This window comes from Heterodontus francisci, chromosome 2 (assembly GCF_036365525.1).
Source record: "Heterodontus francisci isolate sHetFra1 chromosome 2, sHetFra1.hap1, whole genome shotgun sequence".
Taxonomy (NCBI): Eukaryota; Metazoa; Chordata; class Chondrichthyes; order Heterodontiformes; family Heterodontidae; genus Heterodontus; species Heterodontus francisci.
Window position 1 is genome coordinate 93,948,800 of NC_090372.1, and position 19,540 is coordinate 93,968,339.

Sequence of the window (19,540 nt, forward strand, 5' to 3'; positions counted from 1 at the left end):
GATCCCTGGACAGCTGCCATGATGCTTTTATTCTGCAGCAGTCCAAACTCCCTGATCTTTTCTGACCTGGAAACAGACTTATGGGGTGGCTGCCTGCTGACAAGGGATACCTACTACAAGCGTAGCTCATGATACCCATCAGGAATTCCAACGCTGAAGCCCAACAGTGCTACAGTGAATGCTATACACCATCAACATGTTGTGTATTTGAATCAACCATCAGCATGCTGAAGATGTGGTTCACGTGCCCAGACAGATTGGGACTGTCCTTTAGTACGCACCACCCAAGTCTCCAGAATAGTCATGGTTTGCTACTGTCTACATAATATGGCATGGCTGTAAGGCTTTCACCTGCAGCAAGAAGAAGAGGGGGATTTAAATGATTCAGAGGGGGAAGAGGAAGAAGTAGGGGAGGAGGAGGGTGATGAGGGCAATGCCCTCCCAGCTGCTCGCATTGCTGCCCAGGCTGCTGGAGATGGTCTTATTAATGCAATATTCACTTAGGCTGTACCAGTTGACCCATATCACATGGAAATGCAAATGTTACTCTTCCTGCATTCATCCCCACAATGCCATTGACAAAATACAGACCTGCAACCAAACAACTACCCCTTCAACAATTCTCCCACCGGTCTCCATCAATTCATGTCTTCACATTCATCATCAAACAATTTAGAGGATCACTTACCACCTAGCACCCAAGAATGGACAAGATGGGAAAGTGATGAAAAAGAATAATGTTTATGTGATGTAACTGAAGAACAGAAACTGATCAAAACAACATTTTATCAGATGATCATGTGCATACATAACCTTGTGCAACTACAAATCCTTACTCTTCCTTTTTCTGCTACTCCTGTGCAAACTGTGCGGTTTCAGCAGAGGTCAATCCAGGCTTCTCAGATCCCTGCCCTGACACTGAGAACTGATGTCCTCTGGGCTTTGGAGCCCGTGAGAGCTCTTCCAAAGAGACTGCTACACCTGTATATGTGCAGGGACAGACTTGACCTTCAGGAAGTGACGCAGCACGTGGACTGTAGACTGTGAGGTGGGTTGTGGGTGAGATGTGGAAGCACTTTGAGTGGAATCCCCACTTCCATGATCCCTTTCGCAATCATCCTTTTCATGGCCAGCTGCACCTCACGGCTACCACTTTAGAGGAGAACATTTTGGTCCAAATCAGTGTGGTCCTGTAAGGCCAAGGTGAAGGTATCTGTCAATCTTTTTATGGTGGAAGACATGTTGACATCCAAAGTCTGCATAGTGGTGTTGAAGGCATGTATGAACTCATTTGATTGGAGCGTTTGATGTTCCATGGTGCTGGCCACTCTATCCGTGGAAGAAGACATCATCCCAGTGGCCTGCAACATCATGCCCTCATGCTTGAGGTGAATTCCTCCAATCTCTTGCAATCCTGTTGAGTCTGCTTTAAAGGCATGTCAGTGCATTGCACACTGTCTGCTGCTTCTTAATGATTCTCCTCATCATTGATGACCCCAGGGGTACAGCATCTGTGTCCAGTTGTGTAGAACTTACGCACATATGAACATACGAGTTAGGAGCAGACATAGGCCATTCGGCCCCTCTAGCCTGCTCCACCATTCAATAGGATCATGGCTGATCTGTTTGTGTCTCGAATTCCACACTCCCATCTACCACTGATAACCTTTGATTTTCTTGCCGAACAAGAATCTATCTACCTTCGCCTTAAAAATATTCAATGTCCCCGCCTCCAGCACCTTTTGAGGCTGAGAGTTCCAAAGTCGCACAACTCTCTGAGAGAAAAAATTTCACCTCATTTCCGTCATAAAAGGGTGACCCTTAATTTTAAAACAACGCCCCCTAGTTCTGGACTCACCCATATGAGGAAACATCCTTTCCACATTGACCTTGTCAAGACCGTTCAGGATCTTATATACTTCAGTCAAGTCAAAAGCCTCTGGAAATCCAAGTACGGTACGTCAATGGGCTCCCCATTATCCACAGTGCATGTTACTCCTTCAAAGAACCCCAATAAACTAGTTAAACATGATTTCCCTTTCACAAAACCATGTTGACTATTCCCAATTACCTTGAGTTTTTCTAAGTACCCAGCTATAACCTCCTTAATGTTCGATTCTAACACCTTCCCCACGACAGACGTCAAGCTAACTGGCCTATAGTTACCAGTTTTCTGCCTACCCCCCTGCTTGAATAGAGGGGTTATATTTGCTACTTTCCAGTCTGATGGAACCTTTCCAGAATCCAGTGAATTTTGAAAAATTAACACCAGCGCATCTACTACCTCATTAGCCACCTCTTTTCAGACCCTAAACTTGGAGACGACTACACCTTCAGAAGCGGACTCTCCACTCCTATTCCTGTATCCACCATCGGCTCTTGGTCACTTGTGAAGTGTGAGTCACCAGGTGAAAATCCACCTATCTGCCTCACTGGTTCCACCGAAGTGTGAGTATCTGAGCTGATGCATGTTCTGCATGAGTCCTGTGCCGGTGTTCCATCAGAAAGACTCAGCACTGCTGGGGACCTGTTGCTCCCCCATGTCCACTGACTCCTGCTGCATGTGTGAAGGCCCTGTGGGAGATAAAAGACATGAATTAGTTCTAGCAAGGTAAAAGTCATCATTATAAATTAATCATGTTTCACTAGCTGTTAGAACCAGGCCGACGTGACTGAATGTAGTATGACACCAGGTAGCTGGGAGCTCCTCATCTCTCATATCTTAGGATATCATAACTCCACTGAATTCCAGTGCCTCCTCCTCTGCAGTTTTCAGTTGTGTGAGCTATGGAGGGCCCCTCCAGTTATTTCCCTCTTCCTGGTGTGCTGTGCTGTCTTCTCCAGCAAGAAGGGAAAGAATAGATGTATGAGTATGGGGGAGGTGGTGGTGTAGTGATATTGTCACTGGGCTAGTAACCCAGGGTATTGCTCTGGGAACATGGGTTTGAATCCCACCACAGCAGAATGTGGAATTTGAACTCAATTAATAAATCTGGAATTAAAAGCTAGTCTAATAATGGCCATGAATCGATTGTTGTAAAAAACCCATCTGGGTCACTAATGCCCTTAAGGGAAGGAAATCTGCTGTCCTTACCTGGTCTGACCTACATGTGATTTCAGACCCACAGCAATGTGGTTGACAGTTAAATGCCCTCTGAGATGGCCTAGCATCTTGTATCTAACCGCTACAAAGTCAATAAGGAATGAAACCGAATGGGACCACCCGGCAACAACCTCGGCACCAGAAACGACAACGGCAAACCTAGCCCTGTCGACCCTTCAATGTCCTCCTTACTAACAGCTGTGGGCTTGTGCCAAAGTATAGTCAAGCATCAGCCTGACACAGTCATACTCACAGAATCATACCTTACAGGCAATGTCCCAGACTCTGCCATCACCATCCCCAAGTATGTCCTGTCCCACTGGCAGGGCAGAGGTGGTGGCACAGTAGTATACCCTGGGAGTCCTCAACATTGACTCATGGCATCAGGTCAAACATGGGCAAGGAAACCTCCTGCTGATTACCATGTTGAGCACCACTTGGAGGAAGCACGAAGGGTGGCAATGTACTCTGGGTTGGGGACTTCACTGTCCATCACCAACAGGGGCTCAGTATTATTGGCCAAGTCCTAAAGGAAATAGCTGCAAGACTGGGTCTGCAGCAGGTGGTGAGGGAAGAACAGACTTGACCTCATCTTCACCAATCTGCCTGTTGCATCTGCATGATAGTATTGCTAGGAGTGACCACAGCGCAATCCTTGTGGAGACAATGTCCCGTTTTCACATTGAGGATACTCTCTATTGTGTTATGTGGCACTACCACTGTGCTAAATGGGATAGATTTTGAACAGATCTAGCAACGTAAAACTGGGCAGAATTGTACTCAACCACAATCTGTAACCTCGTGGACCAGCATATACCCCGCTCTACCATTACCAACAAGCAGGGGGATCAACCCTGGTTCAATGAAGAGTGCAGGAGGGCATGCCAGGAGCAGCACCAGGCATACTTCAAAATGAGGTGTCAACCTGATGAAGCGATAACCAAGGGAGACTTGCGTGCCAAACAGCATAAGCAGTATGCGATAGACAGAGCTAAGCGATCCCACAACCAACGGATCCGATCTAAGCTCTGCAGTCCTGCCACATCCAGTCGTGAATGGTGGTGGGCAATTAAACAACTGACTGGAGGAGATGGATCCGCAAATATCCCTATCCTCAATGATGGGGGAGCCCAGCACATCAGTGCAAACGATAAGGCTGAAGCATTTACAATAATCTCCAGCCAAAAGTGCTGAATGGATGATCCATCTCGGCCTCTTCCTGAAGCCCCCAGCATCACAGATGCCAGTCTTCAGCCAATTCAGTTCACTCCACGTGACATCTAAGAAATGACTGAAGGCACTGGATACTACAAAGGCTATGGGACCTGACAACATTCTGGCAATAGTACTGAACACCTGTGCTCCAGAACTTACCATGTACTGAGCCAAGCTGCTCCAGTACAGCTACAACATTGGCATCTACCCGGCAATGTGGAAAATTGCCCAGGTGTGTCCTGTACTCAAAAAGCAGGACAAATCCAACCCGGCCAATTACTGCCCCATCAGTCTACTCTGAAAACGGCAGTAAAGTGATGGAAGGTGTTGTTGACAGTGCTATCAAGCGGCACTTGCTTAGCAATAACCTGCTCACTGACGCTCAGTTTGGGTTCTGCCAGGGCCACTCAGCTCCTGACCTCATTACAGCCTTAGTCCAAACATGGACAAAAGAGCTGAACCCCAGAGGTGAGGTCAGAGTGTCTGCCCTTGACATCAAGGCAACATTTGACCAAGTATGGCATCAAGGAGCCCTAGCAAACCTGGAGTCAATGGGAATCGGAGATAACTCTCCGCTGGTTGGAGTCATACCTAGCGCAAAGGAAGATGGTTGTGATTGTTGGAGGTCAATAATCTGAGCTCCAGGACATCACTGCAGGAATTCCTCAGGGTAGTGTCCTAGGCCCAACCATCATCAGCTGCTTCATCAATGACTTTCCTTCAATCATAAGGTCAGAAGTGGGGATGTTCGCTGATGATTGCTCAATGTTCAGCACCATTTGTGACTCCTCTGATACTGAAGCAGTACATGTTGAAATGCAGCAAGACCTGGGCTGAAAAGTGGCAAGTAACATTTGCACCACACAAGTGCCAGGCAATGACCAATTCTAACAAGAGAGAATCTAACCATCTCCCCTTGACATTCAATGGCATTATGATCGCCGCTTCCCCCACTATCAACATCCGGGGGGGTTACCATTGACCAGAAACAGAACTGGAGTAGCCATATAAATACAGTAGCTACTCGAGCAGGTCAGAGGCTAGGAATCCTGCGGTGAGTAACTCGCCTCCTGATTCCCCAAAGCCTGTCCACCATCTACAAGGCACAAGTCAGGAGTGTGATGGAATACTCTCCACTTGCCTGGATTAGATTAGAGATACAGCACTGAAACAGGCCCTTCGGCCCACCGAGTCTGTGCCGAACATCAACCACCCATCTATACTAATCCTACACTAATCCCATATTCCTACCAAACATCCCCACCTGTCCCTATATTTCCCTACCACCTACCTATACTAGTGACAATTTATAATGGCCAATTTACCTATCAACCTGCAAGTCTTTTGGCTTGTGGGAGGAAACCGGAGCACCCGGAGAAAACCCACGCAGACACAGGGAGAACTTGCAAACTCCACACAGGCAGTACCCGGAATCGAACCCGGGTCCCTGGAACTGTGAGGCTGCAGTGCTAACCACTGCGCCACTGTGCCGCAACAATGTGTGCAGCTCCAAGAACATTCAGGAATCTTGATACCATCCAGGACAAAGCAGCCCGCTTGATTGGCACCCCATCCAGCAGCTTCAACATTCAATTCCTCCACCACCGACACACAGTGGCAGTATCATCTACAAGATGCACTGCAGCAACACACCAAGGCTTCTTTGCCAGCACATTCCAAACCCGTGACCTCTACCACCTAGAAGGACAAGGGCAGCAGATGCATGGGAACACCACCACTTGCAAGTGTCCTTCCAGGTCACACTCCATCCTGACTTGGAACTATATCGCCATTTCTTCACTGTCGTTGGGTTAAAATCCTGGAACTCTCTTCCTAACAGCACTGTGGGTGTACTTACCCCACATGGACTGCAGTGGTTCAAAAAGGCGGTTCACCACCACCTTCTCAAGGCCAATTAGGGATGATCAATAAATGCTGTCCTAGCCAGCCACGCCCATATCCCATGAGTGAATAAAAAAAGCTATAATAGCATGTGTTCATCCATTGCCTGGAATGCATTTGGTGAGGGTAACTATGAGGGAGAGGCATGACATTGCATAAAGATGAGGGTGAGTGTCAGTGGTGGATGGGTAGATGGGTATGTGAGGAAGTGTGTAGAAAGAAAGGGATGGCTGCAGCTGCAAGGTAAGTGGGTGTGAGCAGTGATGTGCTGGAGTAGGCTTGAGAAGGCAGAGTGATGGCATGGGGTGAAGTGCACAGTGAATGTGCCACTGTTCTCATCTTTCCTGCCCTGCTTAGGTCATTAAATCACGTTCTACATTGAATCCTGGAGTGTGGCACCACACTGCAGCTGCTGAACTCTTCCACACCCTCCAACCACACTTTCTTTGTCTCAACAGTCAGTCTGCAGTCCATACCTAGATTGAGGAGGTCTTTGGCATCCTCTTTATTCAGGTCAACAAATTTATAATGTTCCACATGGATGCTAAGCTATATGCCAGCAATAAAGAGCTGGATGGTTTGCTGCCATAGCAGTCACCCAACCCCCAAGTTCAGACGATGATTGACCCCACCCATGTAGCTATCAAAACACCAGGAGGCTTCATGAATAGAAAAGGCTTCCATTCCCATAATGTGCAGCTAGTGAGTGAACCCACAGTGTGTCATGCAGCTCTGTGCCTGCTTTCCTGACAGCTACCATGATAGTCCTCCATCCCCCGCACCGCTGCCACCCCCTCGCCCGCCCCCCACCCCCGCAACCCCGTCCACTCTTTGCTACAGCACAGCAGGTCAGAGACTGGCTACTTGGGCACAAGAGCTATCCACTTTTGACCCAGTTCATGACAACAACAAAAACAGCTTATATTTATATAGTGCCTTTAAAGTAATAAAACATCTCAAGGCACTTCACAGGAGTGTTATAAATTAAAATTAAGCACCGAGCCAAGGCGATATTAGGGCAGATGGCCAAAGACTTTGTCAAAGAGGTAGGTTTTAAGGAGCATCTTAAAGCAGGAAAGTGAGGTACTGAGTCAGAAAAGATTAGGGAAGGATTTCCAGAGCTTAGGACCTGGGCAGATGAAGGCACAGCTACCAATGGTGGAGAAATTAAAATTGGGGATGCACAAGAGGCCAGAATTAGATCAGCACAGATATCTCGGAGGGTTGCGGGGCTGGAAGAAATTAGAGAGATAGGTAAGGGTGAGGCCATAGAGGGATTTGAAAACAAGGATGAAAATTTTTTAGATCAAGGTATTGTTTGACCAGGAGCCAGTGTAGGTCAGCGAGCACACAGACGTTATGTCTTTTTCAAATTCCTTCACGGGATGTGGGAGTCTCTGGCTAGGTCAGCATTTATTACCCATCCCTAATTGCCCTTGAGAAGGTGGTGGTGAGCTGCCTTCTTGAACCACTGCAGCCCTTGTGGTGTAGGCATACTCACAGTGTTGTTAGGAACGGAGTTCCAGGATATTGACCCAGTGACAGTGAAGGAACGGCGATATAGTTCCAAGTCAGGATGGTGTGTGGCTTGATGGGGAACTTGCAGGTGGTGGTGTTCCCATGCACCTGTTGTCCCTGACTTTAGAGGTGGTAGAGGTCGCAGGTTTTGAAGGTACTGTTGAAGGAGCCTTGGTGCGTTGCTGCAGTGCATCTTGTAGATGGTATGCACTGCTGCCACTGTGCGATGGAGGTGGAGGGAATAAATGTTGAAGGTTATGGATGGGGTGCCAATCCAGTGGGCTGCTTTGTCCTGGATGGTGTTGAGTTCTTGAGTGTTGCTGGAGCTGCACCCATCCAGGCAAGTGGAGAGTATTCCATCACACTCCTGCCTTGTGTCTTGTAGATAGTGGACAGGCATTGGGGAGTCAGGAGGTGAGTTGTTTACTGCAGAATTGCCAGCTTCTGACCTGTTCTTGTAGTAATAATACTTATATGGCAGGTCCAGTTTAGTTTCTGGTCATTGGTAACCCCCAGGATATTGATAGTGAATGAGAATTGGTGCAAGTTAGGGTACGGGTAGCAGAGTTTTGAATAACCTCATGTTTACGGAGGGTAGAATGTGGGAGGCCAGTCAGGAGTACATTGAAAAAGATGTCTAAAGGTAACAAAGGCAAGAATGAGGGTTTCAGCAGCAGATGAGTTGAGGCAGGGGTGAAGTCAGGCGACGTTACAAAGGTGGAAATAGGCAGTCCTGGTGATGCCACAGATATGTGGTCAAAAGCTCATCTCAGTGAATCCCATGCTCATTGACTGAGTGATACCATTAGAGCCATCATGGAGCAGGCCATTGGATGGCTCAGGCAATGCTTTCACTGCCCGAACAGGTCTGGTTGCTTTTGGGCCCTAAAGTCGGCAAACCTGTCCTGCCCAGTAGATCATGTGTCACCAGCTTTTGTGGTTTTGATTGAAGCTGAAACTGGTACTTCTCCAGAAGACCTAAGATCTGAGCTTGACCTCCGGTGACCCGTCTCCTGGGCTGTCCTTCCCATTAGCTCCTTCTCCTATTCATTTGTACACTGTGTTTGATCAGATGCAGAGCCTCTACCTCAAAATCCAACCCATCTGGGATGCCAATTACTGGGCTGATGTTAGGAAGGGATGGAACAAGTGTCTATGCTTATCTGAGTAGTTTATTCCCCTCGTAGTCATGTTCATTATGAGTTATAGAATTAATTTAGAAAGAGGGGAGCAAGACCAGGGTCAGCATGGCATGGAAAGGTTGGACAGTAGTAGATGAGTGGCAGTGCAATGAAGCAGCATTTTACAAGCTGCTTTCTATGTGTAATTATTTGGGAAAGACCAAAAATAAGAGAAATAGGCAGTCACTCTGGTGAGCATAGTTTCCAACCTCGCCATAGCTCCTTGGCCTGCCTGTACTAATGACCTCTATTGTTTCCTAGTCCATCTGCGTGATGGCCTCCTTGGAGGCAGGCCTTCCACTGGTTCTGGTCCTCTTCTAGTTGTTGTGAATGAACTTCTGCTTCTTGTACAGAGTTATACAGTTGTGCGAGGCAGCCTCATGTAGTGTGCATGCTGAGAAGGGGAGCAGCATGTTGCGAGCAGCATGGGGAAACAGTAATGTGCAAGAAAATGGCTGCTAAGTGAAGATGAAAGCAGCCAATAGAGGAGCTCCAGGTGAGTGGGATGCCTGTAACTGCTGAAAACCACTGTCCACCGATTAAATTTAAATGAGGCCTAACTATCAAAATGGCTTGGGTTTCTGACTGGTGACATTATGTAGGTGGCACAAATGCCCATCCACCACCTGACCGAAAACTGCCCAAAGTCAAAATCCTGCACATGAAAGCTGTAATCTCCACTTTTTATACTGAGCAGGCTTTCATCCTCTTTCCATATCTCAAACCAAATTAAAGCATGGTAGTTTAATTGAGCAAAGGAATTACATTGGTATGTTGATGGGTTCTATCATTATTCACAGAGTTTGTTCAGTTATGATCAGAACAAAAGTTAACAGAATTTCTTCTTCTGGTACACAATGATAATGGTTACATTCTTTCATTAGCAGATGACCAACTTGGAAAAGAATGCTGATTCTCATCCATCAAATTCCAAAAGAGAGGTAAGAATCATATAGAGGTTTTTTAGATTTAGACATACAGCACTGAAACAGGCCCTTCGGCCCACCGAGTCTGTGCCGACCATTAACCACCCATTTATACTAATCCTACACTAATCCCATATTCCTACCACATCCTCACCTGTCCCTATATTCCCCTACCTATACCAGGGGCAATTTATAATAGCCAATTTACCTATCAACCTGCAAGTCTTTTGGCTGTGGGAGGAAACCAGAGCACCCGGAGGAAACCCATGCAGACACAGGGAGAACTTGCAAACTCCACACAGGCAGTACCCAGAATTGAACCCGGGTCGCTGGAGCTGTGAGGCTGCGTTGCTAACCACTGCGCCACTGTGCCGTTTACAGAAAGAGGCCACTTGGCCCACTGGTTCTGTGCCAAGGAGTGCCAGGAGATGACCAAGAGATGACAATCAGCTGACCATTGCACATGACAATGTTTTATACAATTAGTGTAAAGAAGAAAAATCTGCAATCATCTGCTTTAGCTGATAGTTATTTGTAAATTGTTCATTAAAATGGAGTACTCTATTTGGCTAGTGGGCACTAATTCTTAACAGAGTATTATGATTCTAAATGTTATCTAAGTATTAAACTGGTACCATACAAATTCTGAAATGGAGTAACTGGATATGGTATAACTCTGATCTCTGGGGTCAGTTTGCAGGAATGTCCAGACGCTGCATTTTTAAAGGAGACTGGCTCAATTAAAGCCCCAAATTGGTTTATATATTACAGTCAAACGCATGGCCCTAGTTGGATGCAATTAGTGAAAACACCATCATGTGCATTACATCTGCCTGATGGGTTTTGCCTCATTCTTAGGCCTTATTTTTAGGGGTTTTTTTCCCTTCAATTTGAGTTTAAAAAAATATTGGTTGAAATCACCAGTATGCAAATAAGTGTGGTTTTTTTTCCAATTCAGAAACAAAAGAGGCTGGGGTAGAAATTGGTATGCATTATGTCTGCTTTTTGGGTGCAAAACTGGTGTAAAATATTCCAACTTAACAGTGGGATAGCCTTTGAGAGAACTGTCCAATTTAGTCCCACACCCCAGCTTTCTCCCCATAATCCTACAAATCAGTTCTTTTCAAATACATGTCCAATTCTCTTTTTAAAGTTCTATGGAATCAGATTCCTCCACCCTTTCATTTCAGAGCATTCCAGATCATAACAACCCTTCATGTGAAATAATTTCTCCTCAATTCCCTTCTAATTGTTTTGCTAATCACCCCTGGTTATCAACTCACTTGCCAAAGGAAACAATTTCTACCCTTCTTTTGTTTCTAAATTGAAAAAAAACCCACTTATTTGCTTATAGGTGATTTGTTTCTCCCTACGTGCTCTATTATAAACCCCTCATAATTTTGAATACCTCGATGAGGTCTTCCCTTAACCTACTGGGCTCAAAGGAGAATATTCCCAGCTTCTCCAAGCTCTCCACATAACTGCAGTCCCTCACCTCTGATATCATCCTGAAAAACATCTTCTGTACTTTCTCATATATAAATGAAAGCAAAATACTGCGGATGCTGGAAATCTGAAATAAAAGCAAGAAATGCTGGAAATACTCAGCAGGTCTGGCAGCATCTGTGGAGAGAGAAGCAGAGTTAATGTTTCAGGCGAGCGACCCTTCTTCAGAACTGGCAAATGTTAGAAATGTAAAAGGTTGTAAGCAAGTAAAGCGGGGGTGGGACAAGAGATAACAAAGGAGAAGGTGTAGATAGGACAAGGTCACAGAATAGCTGACCAGAAGGTCGTGGAGCAAAGGCAAACAATGTTAATGGTGTGTTGAAAGACAAAGCATTAGTACAGATAAGGTATTAACGGACTGAAAATTGAACAGCCACAAGTACAAACATGAAAAAACAGTGGGTAAGCAAACTGAACAAGCTAAGATGAAATAAAATAAACAAAAAAAATTTTAAAAAGGTAAAAGAAAAAAAAAACTAAAAATAAAAGTAAAATGGGGGGCCCGTCATGTTCTGAAATTATTGAACTCAATGTTCAGTCTGGCAGGCTGTAGTGTGCCTAATCGGTAAATGAGATGCTGTTCCTCGAGCTTGCGTTGATGTTCACAATGGTGCAGTGGTTAGCACCGCAGCCTCACAGCTCCAGCGACCCGGGTTCAATTCTGGGTACTGCCTGTGTGGAGTTTGCAAGTTCTCCCTGTGTCTGCGTGGGTTTCCTCCGGGTGCTCCGGTTTCCTCCCACAGCCAAAAGACTTGCAGGTTGATAGGTAAATTGGCCATTATAAATTGCCCCTAGTATAGATAGGTGGTAGGGGAATATAGGGACAGGTGAGGATGTGGTAGGAATATGGGATTAGTGTAGGATTAGTATAAATGGGTGGTTAATGGTCGGCACAGACTCGGTGGGCCGAAGGGCCTGTTTCAGTGCTGTATATCTAAATAAAAATATATAAAGATTTAGCATGACTTCCTTGTTTTTGTATTGAATGTCCCCATTTACAAAGCCAGCTATCTTAATTGACTTATCAACCTGCCCTGCCACCTTCAAGGATATGTAACTATGGACCTCCGTCCCCTCAAAATAGAACAATTTAAATTATATTGCCTCTCCATGTCTCTCCCAAAGTGCATTGCTTCACACTTATCCACATTAAATTGCATCTGCCTTGTGTCTGTCCATTCCACCAGTCTGTCTATATTCTCCTGAAGTTTGCTATTATCCTGCTCAGTAGTTAGTATGTTGCCAAGTTCTGTATCATCCGAACAACTTTGAAATTGTACACCATAGACCCAAGTCTAGGTCATTTATATGTAACAAGAAAAGCAATGGTTCTAATACCAACCCCTGGGGGACCCCACTGCATACTACTATCCAGTCAGAAAAACATCTGTTCATCTCTATTCTCTGCCTCTTATCCCTTAGCCAGCTATGTACCCATGTTTCCACCATCTCTTTAATCCCACATGCTTCTGCTTTTCGAATAAGTCTATGTGTTACTTTGTCAAATATCTTTTGAAAGTCCACATATACAACATCTACTACACTAACTTCATTAACCCCTTTCTGTTACTTCATCATGGAGCATAATCAGATTTCAAAGAACTCAATCAGGTTATGTCAATGAAGGGCCTAACAACTGCTGATGCCCCTTTTAGAAATTTGCCTGTCCTGAGCAGGGCACATGTCACTCAGGAATCTTCAGTGGCTCCAGCGGCCACCAGCGAAATGTCAGTTTTGAAAAAAAAATTATAAAAAGCCTTCCTGTGAAACCAGCGGAGGAGAGTGCTCCTCTGACTCCACAAGCACGGTGATCACTTCTCCCCATATAGCCTGCTCCAATCCTCCCTCCTGACACTTACCTGGGGGTTGCTGCCAATGGAGCAGGAGGCCTGAAATTCTCGTGCTTTGCTCAAGGGGCTGCCTATGAAGGTGTGATGGTGGTGGGAAGTATTCTGATGAGGCCTGAGAATCAATTTCTATCAATCCTGGAGCCTCCTGCTTCTGGTGCATGCTAGTTGGGCATTTCTATCCTGACTGTAAATGGAAAACTTTGGGTTAATGAAGGAAATAATTTTGGTAATAACGAATAAAATGCATTAAGTGATTACGAAACTCTTGCACTGTCTTCACAAAGTGTAATGCTGAAAGAAGTTGACATCCATTAATAGCTGTATTCTCAGCAAATGATCCCCCATGAATTCATTCACCCAATTGTGCATGATACAAGAGACAGAAGGTAGACATCACTTTAATGTTTCCCATCTGAAGGAGAGAAGGTAAAACCCCTCATGCACCAAACAAGGAATGTGACTGCATATGTCACAAAGACCTGCAGTCTGCAGACATTGACATTTCTGGGTCATGTTTGGTTTAATCTGGAGTTTTGAATTCATATTTTGAAAAGTCGGGGTTATAATTATTATATGTAATTTGGGCTTATCCCAAAAATCCAATGGTTTTCTGAAACACGTTAGATATCGTGTGTTATTGTTGCAGATGCCAGATAAGCTCGGTGCCAAAGCAAAGTCTTTATTTTTCTCTGTCATAGATATATTCCGAGACCATTTGCTGTGCAGGGCGAGCACTGAGAAACAGTTTTGTAGCAAAGGCGCCTCACCTAGTAAAAGATCGTGTGACCAATACAGGAAAATGCAAGTAAGTAAAAATAAATCAGTCTGTGGAGGTGATTGTGAAGATTAAAGTTAAATATTTGGCAATATGTTATTGGAGCAAAATACAATAAATACATTTCTCACATTTTTGTCGTATCTATAGTAGAAGAATAGGCACAACAAGTTGGGGTAAAAAATATAATTGTCATTTCTTTAGCTTGGAGCTAGCAAATTGAGTGAAAACTGTAAGAGTTACAGAAGTAACTGTGAGAGATTCTGTTTGATAAAACCGATAGAGCACCTTTGCAACCTGGATTCAAATCAAACACAAGGGGCTGTATTTTACCAGCTTCATGGATCATGGTGGGGAGGCCCGTAAAATGCCTAGAGGTGGCGACCCACCATGGCCCACAGTGTCGAGAAGACCCCGTCGGATATTAGCGGCAGCGGCGAGGCCTCAGTGTAGACCCCCGCAGTTTGGCGACGGGGCCTTCATTAAAATATGGAAATGAGGTCACTTAAAATGCAAATGAACTTACCTGCTGCCGGCGGCCGTCCCATGCCGATTTTACGGCCGCCGATCGCAACCAGCGCGCCTTCGGTACGGAGTTCCGAGGTAAGAAACTGGTGGGGAGGGAGGAGGACTAAAGCTATCAGGGTGGGGTGGAGGGAGGAGGAAAACATTTTTCTTTGGCTGTAGGGATGGTGGGAAGGGGTTGAAGGGCAAAAGTGATGAGGTTGAGTGGGGGGGGGAAGTTCAGGGTGAGAATAAAATTAATGTCTGTCAGATTGGCATATAAAACAACCATTGGGGGGGGACGTTTGGGAAAGGGTCTCCTGCTTTTGATTTTTAATTAAAACATTTAAAAGGTAATTTCCCTTTAAAGATTCACATCTCTAATGAAGGGCTTGAAGCCCTTTAAAAATGGTGCTGGCGTCTGCATGGGGGCGCCGGACACCACTGCCAGGTACGCGGTGGCCGCTCCCTCTACCTCATCGGGGGTGGCTGCTCTGCCCCTCCATTTAAATGAGCCCCCGCGCGTAATATGGCGGGGGTTCTGCGGCAGCACTTCCGTGTTGATAGGCCGCTGACTTCACAGCATGCTGCCGCGGAGTGCGGCGCGATGATAAAATTCGGCCCAAGGGAATAGTTTGACATACAGTGCTGAATTTTATGAGCACACCGCACATCGTGGTGGCGTGCTTTGAAGTTGGCAAACTGCCCGCACAGTGCGGTTGCCGCAGAGCCCCTGCGATATTTCGCGCGGGGGCTCATTTAAATGGAGGGGACCGAGTAGCCGCCCCCGATGACATAGAGGGGATAGCTGCCGTGTCCTCGGCAACGGCGTCTGGTGCCACCGTCATTTTTAAAGGGCTTCGAGGCCTTAGATGAAATTTTAATATTTAAGGGGGAATTCGTTTACAGCTCATTTTAAAATTTTATTGAAACCTGGATCCCCTTTCAACCCACCCCTCAATGTCTGCTTTAGGGCCACCAACGCTGAATAAACTTTAGTGACATCACAAACTTTCCCCCCCAACCTCATAACATTTGCCCTTCAACCCCTTCCCACCAACCCCACAGTCAATAAAATGTGTTTTCCCTGCTCCTCCACCCCTCCTGCCCTGAAATTTTCAGTCCTCCCTCCTCCCTACCAGTGACTTGCCTCGGAACTCCGTTTGGAGTTCCAAAGGCGTGTGTGCTGTGGCTGGCTGCCGTGACCTGGTCAGTTAATCTGCATTTAATTTTAATTAATTTTAATATTTAAATGAAGGCCCCACCGCTTGCTGGCGGAGTTGGCTGCACTGAGACCTCGCCTCCACCGGTAATATGCGGCGGAACCTTCTCGGCGTCATGGATCGTGGCAGGCCTGTCCCGCAAGTATTTTATTGGCCCCCCCCGCCATGACCATCGACGTCAAGGGGCTGGTAAAATTCAGCCCACAGTCTTGACGGGCCTGGACTTCTAAGTGATATGCATTTGTTCAGAAATATAACCTCAACCCAACTCCAAGTGAACTCAAAGCACAAAACTGTTCAAAATGCAACATCAATTGGCACCAAAGAGTCTGAGGTAGAGTTTCCGCTAGTTTATATCAATACCATCAGCGCAAAATAGGTGAAATCGGCCAAACCAGTGCAAAAGATTGGGTAATTTGAAATGTGAGTTATGTCGAGTGTAAACCGTGTTTCCTCAATTTTTAACTCCAATTAAAAACCATTTTGCCCAAAGATGGCTCTGCCCACAAAACACACCATGCCCCCAGATGAAAATAACGAGGATGGCGAGTTTCCACTGATTGCGCCTGTTTACAGCTGTTCGAGAAGCACACGGGCACTAGTCGGCACATTTTAAAAGCTTTTACATATCAACAAATAATGAATTTACTAAGTGTACTGGTGTAACATATTTTCAGCATTAATATAATTAATATAACTACACCAGTTACCACTCTTAAATCTTTTTGGGCCTCCTTATCTCGAGAGACAATGGATACGCGCCTGGAGGTGGTCAGTGGTTTGTGAAGCAGCGCCTGGATTAGCTATAAAGGCCAATTCTAGAGTGACAGGCTCTTCCACAGGTGCTGCAGAGAAATTTGTTTGTCGGGGCTGTTGCACAGTTGGCTCTCCCCTTGCGCCTCTGTCTTTTTTCCTGCCAACTACTAAGTCTCTTCAACTCGCCACATTTTAGCCCTGTCTTTATGGCTGCCCGCCAGCTCTGGCGAACGCTGGCAACTGACTCCCACGACTTATGATCAATGTCACAGGATTTCATGTCGCGTTTGCAGACGTCTTTAAAGCGGACGTGGACGGCCGGTGGGCCTGATACCAGTGGCGAGCTCGCTGTACAATGTGTCTTTCGGGATCCTGCCATCTTCCATGCGGCTCACATGGCCAAGCCATCTCAAGCGCCGCTGACTCAGTAGTGTGTACAAGCTGGGGATGTTGGCCGCCTCGAGGACTTCTGTGTTGGAGATACGGTCCTGCCACCTGATGCCAAGTATTCTCCGGAGGCAGCGAAGAAGGAATGAATTGAGACATCGCTCTTGGCTGGCATACGTTGTCCAGGCACTCTTAAATACATCAATGAATAGTTTGAATAGTTTTTAATGCAAAAAAACTACTTTCTAATGTACTGACCCATTGTGCTCATGGAAGATTTTATCTTTGCCATTAAAGCAAATGAGTTTGAGCAAAAACCTGAGCTATAACTTTACTTTGGAAAAGCAACAGATTTCAAATAGAATTTCTGCTCAATTTCCTGATTCTACCCAAAGTGGAAACTGTACCCATAGGTTTTGCCAGGCTCCTGGTGCAGGGTCTCTCTGGGCAGGAGTGCAGGTGAGAGATTTAGGTTTAGAGGTCAGCAGGATAATTTACAACAGTTCTCATTTTCAGGTCATGAAAATTAATCACTCATTGAGACTGTCGTGGATTAAGTGCTTTGGCCCTTGTGCCCAATTATCTGATCCACATTCCTGTCAAGCAAGGCTCTACGTTGGCAGCCTTCCCTCACAAAATGTATCTTTGAATCTCATACTGCAAGAATGGTCCTCTTTTAAGGTAGCATTTGGGCTACTTTGTTTGGATAGAATGCAGGGAGTTTACCCTGCTTCTAACTTCAACTGCAACTGACCTAAGAATGCTTGATCTGACACAGAAATGCAGAGTGGGACATGTTAAAATTCATTGATGTGAATATGAGGTACAAGCGTCATCCAAAAAACAAATGGATAGAAAGTGTTGTAATGCTTGTAGAATGAAAGTTAAACCTAAGGGCAAGATTAGACATTTAACATCCAACAAGTTTTTCAGATATAGAATAGAAAATATAAGTGGTGCTTGTTGGATTTTACTGATGAGAAGGATTTCTGTAAAATATATAACTACTCTCATATTTGGACAACTTAGAGCCATGAACAAGCCTGAAAAATTAAAGTTTTCGTTAGCCAGGGAAAGTTAACTTTCAGCCTTTGCAAAGCTGCTGCTTCATCATAAAAACCCAACTGATTCACCAATGCACTTCAGGAAAGGAACTGGTTGCTGCTATCCAGGTCTGGCTTGCATGTGACTTCAATCCTGCACTATGTGGTGACCATTAACGCTCTCAAAGCAACTAGAAGTGGGCAATAAACATTATTCTACCAGGGTCGCCAACATCCCTCGAACAAAAAAAAAGCATAGGAATAACTTTTCATTTTATGGTCCATTTACTTTAGAAAAAGATTGCAGTAGAAGCTGTTTAATTTGAAACAAGGCAATGGTTGCTCCATAGTCCCAACTTGACTGACACTTCACTATCGTGAAATTGCTCAACTAACTTCAGTCACAGGTGGGAGTGACTGTTCATGCCAGGCAGAATGATGATTGTTACAAATTTCAGTTCTGCACTAGATACTCCCTAAGGTTCGGTGTTTCAAGTAAATGGACTCCACATCTCAATGATCAGGAGTTCACCTTTACTGCCCAAAATCATGTCATATGATATGATGACCCAGAGATGCTCATAATGAAACAATTTGTTGTGTGAATGGATACTGTAATAAGAGCATAATAAACAGGACCAGGAATAGACCATTCAGACCCTTGAGCCTGCTTCACTATTCAATACATATATGGTTGATCTTCTACCTCAACTCCACTTTCCTTCCCGCTCCCAGAGTCCTTTGATTCTCTGAGAGATCAAAATTCTATCAATCTCAGTCTTGAATATATTCAATGATGAAGTATCCACAACCCTCTAGAGTAGACAGTTCCAAAGATTCACAACCCTCTGATTGAAGATATTTTTCCTCATCTCAGTCTTAAATGATCGAACCCTTCTCCCTGAGGATGTACCCCCATATCCTAGATTCCCCAACCAGGGGAAACAACTTCTCAGTGTCTACCCTGTCAAGCCCCTCGCCATTCTAATATTACACCCAAAACCATGAAATGAGAGTTATCTTTTCAGCTGCCTGTTATACGCACTTGTTATACACCCCACTTGAAGCCAATGGAACAGAATATCAGGCCGGAAGTATAACGAGCGGTTGATGCAAAAACTCCTGTTTGTGTGTTGAAGATGAACTTCTACTGCGATGAATTCTGATTGTCACAAACTGGCATGGTGTGCGAGAAATGCAATTTCTCCAGCTGTTTGATCTGGATCTGATTCATATTCCCAGTAGCACGACAGTGTGGATTTAGTCTCTGATGAGCTGAATAAATAATCAAAATATCCTGAAACATGATCGCGATCAACTTTATTTTTGCTGCTGAATACTGATTGGAAGCTGCAATTCATTTCCCAAAGCAGCACAGGAGAGGTTTTACTGCTTGTTGACTATGAATGAACACAGTAGATTTTCATCGGCTGGGTGGTAATCTGGCAAAGCTGATTGCTTGTCCTTTACAGAAACAGTCTAACTTTAGTTACTTATATTTCAATGGAATGAAAATCAGACATATTCTATGATTGACTTATGATTAACTCTGCCCAGGCAGTGAAGATGAAAATGTATCCTCAACTGGTTTTACTTCAACAAATACATTGTGTCTTAGCATCATCAAACAAAGATTATACCAATCTGCATT

The 19,540-nt window shown here is 45.1% G+C and overlaps 1 protein-coding gene across 5 annotated transcripts in view; it reads left to right on the plus strand.

Annotated features, from left to right (window-relative positions):
- The window catches only part of LOC137345606 (rap guanine nucleotide exchange factor 5-like), a 350,413-nt gene that overhangs the window by 24,196 nt on the left and 306,677 nt on the right, over positions 1 to 19,540 (plus strand). For 4 of the 5 annotated variants that reach the window (XM_068008865.1, XM_068008869.1, XM_068008867.1 and 1 more), the window contains exons 2-3: positions 9,804 to 9,860; positions 13,900 to 14,006. In XM_068008865.1, coding sequence (XP_067864966.1) covers positions 9,804 to 9,860; positions 13,900 to 14,006 — 164 coding nt within the window. The remainder of the gene's footprint in view (positions 1 to 9,803; positions 9,861 to 13,899; positions 14,007 to 19,540) is intronic. The other variant, XM_068008866.1, reaches the window with a different exon arrangement.